This window comes from Mesoplodon bidens, assembly GCF_964165515.1.
Source record: "Mesoplodon bidens genome assembly, chromosome: 17".
Lineage (NCBI taxonomy): Eukaryota > Metazoa > Chordata > Mammalia > Artiodactyla > Ziphiidae > Mesoplodon > Mesoplodon bidens.
In genome coordinates, this window is record NC_138174.1 from 76,591,606 (window position 1) to 76,599,298 (window position 7,693).

Sequence of the window (7,693 nt, forward strand, 5' to 3'; positions counted from 1 at the left end):
AAAGGGGATCTTTTTTTTTTCTAAGGCATAAACCTACAAGAGCAAAGAGAACAAGGCAGATCAGTAAACCCTGCTGACTCGACTTCTAAAAGTGTGTCCCACTATGATCACTCCATAGCCACTAGCCCATCTCAACAAGGCTCCTGAGTAGCTGGTGACCTACTCCTCCTTTTGCCCCTGGAGTAAATTACCCACACGCAGTCAGGCTGATCCTGAGGAAGGCCTACAACACTGGGCCCCTTGCCACCTGCCACGTCTCCGGGCCCAGCTCACGACACACCAGCCATGCCCTGCGGTCCTGCCCTTCCTTGAGGACGCCTCACTCACGTCCAGCTGAGAACCCTGACACACACACAGCCCCAGCTCCTCAGACCGCCTTCCCACCTCCAGCACACATACACACACACACACACACACACGTACACACACACACGCACGTGCGCAGTCTTCCTTAAACACCACTGCACCACAACACAGAAGGTGAGTGTATACATGGGGGAAAGGAGCAAACAGAAGTAACTCAAACTGTTTCTGTGGAGTCACAGGATTAGAGGGGAGATCTTCTTCCTCATGTTTTCCCACACTTTAAAAATTTTCTACACCAAGTATACATTAATTTCATAAATATTACATGTCACTGAACATCACTTATTTAAAAGGAGTGCTTGTGTAACTATTTTAGTTAAAAATTATTTTTAGATTACCACGACCCTGAGTTCTACAAACAACAGTTCATTAACAACAAACTCAAGGACATCCCAGAAAAATCCCCACTCTAACAGTTTCATAAACTTTGGAATTTTCTCCCACCCCAAATTCAAACCTCCTCGGTGCCAGACACTCTCCTCTTCCTTGTCTTCACACCTCCACACCTCTGCACGTCTACCATATCCCTCCCGCCTCTGCAGCCACACTGCAGTTTCCCTATCTGCCTGCCAGCCAAATTTCCAGTCTATCTTTCTTGTTGATGATAAAGTATTTGAAAAACCCATCAGCTATTTCTTAAACCAAATCTACCTATCCTGTGCTTCAAAGGTAGATGCATAGAATCCAGACTACGAAAGACATCAGCAGAGGCAGTTGTTCTTTCTTTAATAATGACTATCATCAATATGATATCAATGAGTATCACTGAATAACGACTATCATCAAAGATTACAGTGCAAAATATCAAACAATGTCAACTACGAATTTCTCCTGTAACACTCCCAAAACATCATTCAATTTTTAAAGTATAAGTAAACTCAATCAGTGATTCAATGAATAATTCCAAAGCACCTACTACATGCCAAACAGTACAGGCCTTAAGAATAGAATAGACAAGAAATAGTGGCTAACAAGGCAGCCTTTGTGAGAATACAAAAAAATGAGGCAAATAATACACAAGGTAATCAGACTGTGACAAGAGCTACTAGGAAATAAGCAGGACATTACGATGGCAAATAACAGGGAAGACTTCATGAAACAGGCTGGCTAAGCAAGGCCCCTCTGAGGAAGTGACCTTTAAGACAGGGAGGAGCTGCCAGGTGAAAAGCCAGAGAACCAGGCGGAAAGGACACAGTAGTGGGATGCACAGGGCTACTCGGGACACTGTTCCTCAAAGGAGGCCAATGACACTGGATTCTAAAATCCAAATCATCAAAGCCAAACTCACTCCATCAAGAGTCCCAGACAAGGAGGCCCACACGGTAGCTCTGTGATGATCTGGCTTAACCCAAGACTAAAAATAGGAGTATTCAAATTTTGGACCACGAAGTACCAGAGCACTGTCGCCCCCAATCTGCTCTGGGTATGTGCCATGGGTGGGCGGTTATCAGGAGCGGGGAAGGGGCGGTACACCCCCCGCCAAGCCTCTGACGACGTTTCTTTGAGAAGCAATGGCACCAGTGACTTCAAGGACATGCTGTCTGAGGAGCGCCAGAGAGCCGCTGCAGTGCCCTGACACACACACACTTCCAACCACGCAGGTGAGAGGCCACCCCACAGGCAGGGCCACGGCTTTCCCGCCTCTACTCAGACAAGACAAGAGGCTCCCTCCGGGATCAGAGGCCTGGGTTCCTGGCGTGGCCCTGCCCGCCGCAGCCGGAGGACAGCAAGCCGGCTTCGTCACCTCTCCAGGTGTCAGGGGCCTCGGCTATAAAACGAGGCCACTAGGAACCACCGCAACCTCTCAGAGGGCGAGCAGAGCGTCTGGCACACAGCAAGGACTCAACAAACGTTAGCTATCTTTATTATTATTAACCTGAAAATGTCATTTAAATGTACCTTTTGTCTAGCATAGCCATCCAAACTACAACTCAACACAGCACCCTTAGTTTTTAACTTTAAGCAAGATAATGGGGTCTTCATCCTGTAGGTTACAGACAGGGAACAAAACCAGCCTTCAACAGATCTGATTAAACTGTTCTCTAGAAATGACCCTCTGGCTGCAGGGTGGGAGAACTGGGAGGAGGTGCAAAGCCAGGGCCGGCGACACCATGGGACCACAGGATCTCAATTCGACACGCGAGGGCCCAGAGAGCACGCAGGTGTGGGCCCGAGAGGTTTCAGATGGAAGACGGCCCCTCTGCATCCTGAAAGGGTTATTATCCACACGTTCAGGTGAAAGACAACCACTGAACTTCACGGTGCACAAAAATAAGCGAGTCCCCAGGAATTACAAAAACTCTACAGGCGTGTGCTTCCCAGAGATTCAGAAAGTGACAGAGGACAAACGGTCCAAGTGGTAAGATTCTGCCTTCCTGCTCCTCCTCTACTTGTGGGCTTGTGTACACGTGACGCTGCTTTCGTAAAGGACAGGCCAACAGGTCAGAAACCTGAACCAGCAATCCCCACCCCAGACACAGGTCGGAATGACTGTGTTCCAGACGCCAAGCTCCCACAGACACCGCCAGGACCAGTATCTCTGGAGATGGGGCCCACAATATTAGTTGTGAATAAGTGCCACATTTAGAGAATTCAAAATGAAAAGACGTAACACTGCACACAGTAAAAAGTCTTCCCCCTCCACTGCTGTCTGGCCACCAGCTCCTCTCCCCAAAGCAGCCAGTGTTATCAGGTTCTCGTGAGATCACAGATGACTCTGATCACAGCGCTAGTTGAAAAGCAATGCTCTGAACAAAAACAAAATAAAAATCATTGCTCTAGTTTGTGGTTCTCAAACTTTTTGGTCTCAAGCCCCTTTTACACTTTTAAGATTGAGGACCCCTAAAAGTTTTTTATTTATGTGGGTTACATCAATCTATATTTACTGTATTAGAAACATAAACCATGATCATTTTAAAATACGAATTTATTTTAAAATAGCTATAATAAACCCATTAAGTACAATTTTCAAATGAAGCCTAAACTTTTAAAATTTCAATATACACATTAATAAACATTTAGTGTACATTTTAACATACACATAATAAGTTTTTTCCCCCACATAATATGTTTTGATGTATATTTAATACACATTGATTTTCTCAAGATAAAGACTACACTTTGTTTGGAACTTCATCAAGAACGCTTCACAATTTTTAAAAATCATAAAACCCACAGCAACACCACTTGTGGTTCACAAACCACCAAGATGACATCCTTTCCCTGCCTGCACCATGGCTCACGCTGCCCTCACATGGCCGTTCCCAGTCAGGGCCATCGTCTGACCTCAGTATGTGGGCTACTGTAGTCCTACCTAAGCGTTTGTGCTAAAACACTTACCTAACAAAAACTCCTGTATTTCTTCTTAATCGCTAGTTAGAAAGAGGATTACAAAGTATGAAAAGGAATGTTGCCTCTGGCAGAGCTGAAACACTGTAACATCAAGTACACTGTTTCCAAAGACAGAAATAATAACTATCCAAAGATATAATAATAAGTAAAATGTTCTCCAGGAGAGGCTCAAGGCTGTGGAGACAGAATTCTCTCACTGACGGGCACTGTGTGTTTCAAACAAATTCACAAGTGTTATAAGCTGGAAAAGGTGGGAAATAATGGTTACACTAACTTTATAAAAGTGTCAAGCATCATTATAGCTAGGTACTTTGCTTCTGAAGGTCCCTTGAAGCTAACTACAAATTAAAAAAAAAACTTTATGAAAAACTGATTCATATGAAATTCACATTAAAAGTAACAAGTGTCTATTATGCCTCAATTTCACAGTATTAAAAAAGCAATATATTATAAAAGCATAAGGCCAATTGTTTGTAAGGTCACTAGAAAATGTAGTTAATCAAATGTTCTACTAAGTTAACAGATAAAATACCCACCAATGAAAAGAAATTTTTTAAAAATCTCAAACACTGTAAAGGCAGCAATAACATTGCTCCTTTGTTCACTAGGAAGAATAAATTAAAACAGAATAAGGCAAGCTACTGAAGACATATATTCTTCAGTAAGTAGTAGCATAATTTGGAATTATGAATACAACTGTTTGGCAATCCTAGCCCTCCAGAACAGAATAAAGAGAGCATCGTTTTAGTGGATTTTATGATATATTTTACTCTGAGAGGACCCCTCAGGATCTCACAGACAGCTTATTTACTTTTTTTCCTTCCAGTTTTATTGAGATATAACTGATATACATCACTGTATAAGTTTAAGGTGTACAGGAGCCAATTTACTCTTAATTTAGACACAATTCTACATGGAGAGAGAGGACGGTGCAGAACTTTCTGAAAAGTTTTTCAACCTCCTGGAATGGGTGAAACTAAGTCAATCAAAAGGAGTCTCAAATGTTAAAAAAAAATTTGAGAAACATGATGACACCTCGCAATGAATGAATGGTCTTCAAAGTCTAGTTGTGACAATGGAAACGGATGAATGTGTGGTTTATCCCTGGAGGAAAACTGAGGGTCCACGTGTGTAACGCAAACCCTGACTTTAACATGAGTGAATCATGACCAACAATCTCAGTTCCCTGGTGTCTCCTATGATCAGGAACATCAAATCAGAAAGGTAACTCAGACACACACAGAAGAGCTGGAGATAAAAACAGAAAACAGCCAGGCCCCGCCCTCCTCAAGACCTTGGCACAGGTTTTCCAGGGCCCCTCCCTCTCTCCACCCAGGTCTCTGTTTAGGTATCCTCAGCTTTCCCTCAATATCCCTTTACCCTGGGCTTCCCTGGTGGCACAGTAGTTAAGAATCCACCTGCCAATGCAGGGGACACGGGTTCGATCCCTAGTCCAGGAAGATCCCACATGCCATGGATCAACTAAGCCCATGCGCCACAACTACTAAGCCTGTGCTCTAGAGCCCACGAGCCACAACTACTGAGCCCGCTGAAGCCCGTGAGCCACAACTACTGAGCTTGCACTCTAGATCCCGTGAGCTACAACGACTGAGCCTACGTGCTGCAACTACTGAAGCCCATGTGCAACAACTACTGAAGCCCGTGCTCTGCAACAAGAGAAGCCACTGCAATGAGAAGCCCGTGCACCGTAATAAAGAGTAGCCCCGCTTGCAGCAATTAAGACCCAACGCAGCCAAAAATAATTTTTTTTAAAAGATTAAATCTAGTCTAATAACTTGTAAATTAAAAAAAAATCCCTTTACCTTACTTTATTTTTCATCATAGCACCACTAAACAACATTATAAGTTTACTGATTTTTTTAAAAATAAGGAACGTTTCTTCCACTCTAACGATGAGAGAAAGTCTTCTTGTTTTTAATTTTTATTTATTTATTTAACTTTTTGGCTGCGCCGCATGGTATGTGGGATCTTAGTTTCCCCGACCAGGGATCAAACCTGCACCCCTGCATTGGAAGCATGAGTCTTAACCACTGGACCGCCAGGGAAGCCCCTAAGTTTACTGATTTTATCACATATCCTCCACTAGAATGTTGGATCTATGAGAGGAATTACCTGTCTCTCTACCTCTGCATCACCAGAGCCTAGCACAGTGCCTGGAGGTGGCGGGAGCCCAAAGATTTCTTAGATGAACAAAGAAAAAGAATGAAACTTCAAAAGCTGGAGCAAAAACTGTGTAAAGTCAGTGTCATTTAACAGACTGACCAAATAAAATTCATCTTTTTGCTCCTAAGACCATCAAATAAATTACGTACGCTAATTGTCAGGAATCATGAGAGGTCAAAATGCAGTCTCAATTCTTTTTCTTTTAAGTCTTCCTGCAAAAACTGCACACTTTCTTTCCCACATTATGGTGCTCAAGGAATAAGTAACCCAGTTGCTTCAATTACCCAAAAGATCCCTTCGTAGTGCATCCCCTCTTCCCCCCACCTCCCGCCAAAACAAACATCGAGAGACAACAAACTGTGCCGTATTTTACGGTTCCAGGATTACACAATGGCTTGACCTACTGCATGGGACCGGTCTGGTAGCAGGACTCGCCATGTGAACCCTGCAAAAATGGCTTTACATCAAAAGCAACCCTCAGCCCTTCATCGAAGAAAAACGTGGCAGGTAACCGTCATAGGCACCTTTGCATCACCCTCAAATCCGCTCCTTTGCTAACGTTAAGGGGAAACTGTGTGGCTCCACCACCCGGACCCCTTCCGCGGCGTCGCCCCCGAGCAGTCACGGGCGTGTGACCCGGGCCAGCCCGCCGCTCTCTCCATCCGGATAAGGGCGGGAGCGCCCGCCCGGCCCTGCGGCCGGAGGAGGCTGACGCGCGGCGGCTGACCGTCCTCCGGGCTGCACCCCGGCACCGCGCTGGGCAGCAGTGACTCAGCCGCCCCGGGACCGGTCTCCTTCCCCCGCCCAGGGGGCTGCAGCGCCCGCAGGCCCGCCAGCCCCGACCTCGCCAGCCCCGGAGACGCCTCCCAGCCGCCCGGCCAGCCCCGCTACCTTCACTCCTGCCCAGGATCCGGCAGCACAGGTTCTGCAGCAGGACGTTCGGCGACTTCTGGTCCGGGGTCGCCATCCTAGCCCGGGGCTGCCCGCGGGGGCCCCGCGGAGCCCCCGGCGCTCGCCCGCCCCGTCCCGAGCCCGGCGTGCTCGGGAGGCCCGGCCGCCCGCGTCCGCCCCGCGTCCCGCGGGCTCCCGGGTCCCCCACAGGCTAAGGGGCCGCGGGCAGCGCCGGCAAGAAGGGCGCCATTTTGACGGAACCCGCCGAAATGCGGGCCCCTCCCACAATGCCCCGCTTCTTCCGGGCGCTCGGGGCCGCGGGTGCTCCGGCCTAAGGGTTCCTCCCGACAACTGCGGCCCAGCCAGGAAAGTTCCGGAACCAGGCGCCCCAGCCGCTGCTGCTCGCGGTGCTCAGACCCACAAACGTCCCTAGGTGTCCTCGAGGGTCAGGACGGCACCGACCCCCAGATGTCCCCAGCAGAGGGTCAGGACGGCCCCTGACCTGCTGTGAGAGTGGTGGGTGCCCTGAAGCGCTTTCACAGACCATAATTTTTTTTAAAGGATCACTGGTTCTACTTACACTTTGGGTGGAGAAGTCTGCTTATAGAAGTACAAGGGTTTTATGATTTTCGACACGTGGCTGACCATCGACATCGGCCACATTGTCCAGCTTTTCATAAGAGTGTTGTTTGGCACCTCCCCACCCCCAGCCCCAGGTAACTAGTCAGTCAGACAAGAGCGAGAGAAGGGAGCAAGGTCGACCACCAAAATTTGTTACATGGTCACGTGTGGCTACTTGGGGAAAAGGGCTGGCTGATGGCAAGACTTGGGGAAATTAAGCAGCTGATGCGGTCGGGGGTAATGATGGCTACAGAGAGCACAAGGTGGGGTGGACTGTGCT

The 7,693-nt window shown here is 47.4% G+C and overlaps 1 protein-coding gene across 2 annotated transcripts in view; it reads right to left on the reverse strand.

Moving 5' to 3' along the window:
- TUBGCP3 (tubulin gamma complex component 3) overlaps positions 1-7,050 on the reverse strand; it is a 60,577-nt gene extending 53,527 nt beyond the window's left edge. For both annotated transcript variants that reach the window (XM_081214750.1, XM_081214749.1), the window contains exon 1: positions 6,793-7,050. In XM_081214750.1, coding sequence (XP_081070876.1) covers positions 6,793-6,868 — 76 coding nt within the window. In that variant the 5' untranslated portion in view covers positions 6,869-7,050. The remainder of the gene's footprint in view (positions 1-6,792) is intronic.
- Between the last annotated feature and the right edge of the window lie 643 nt (positions 7,051-7,693).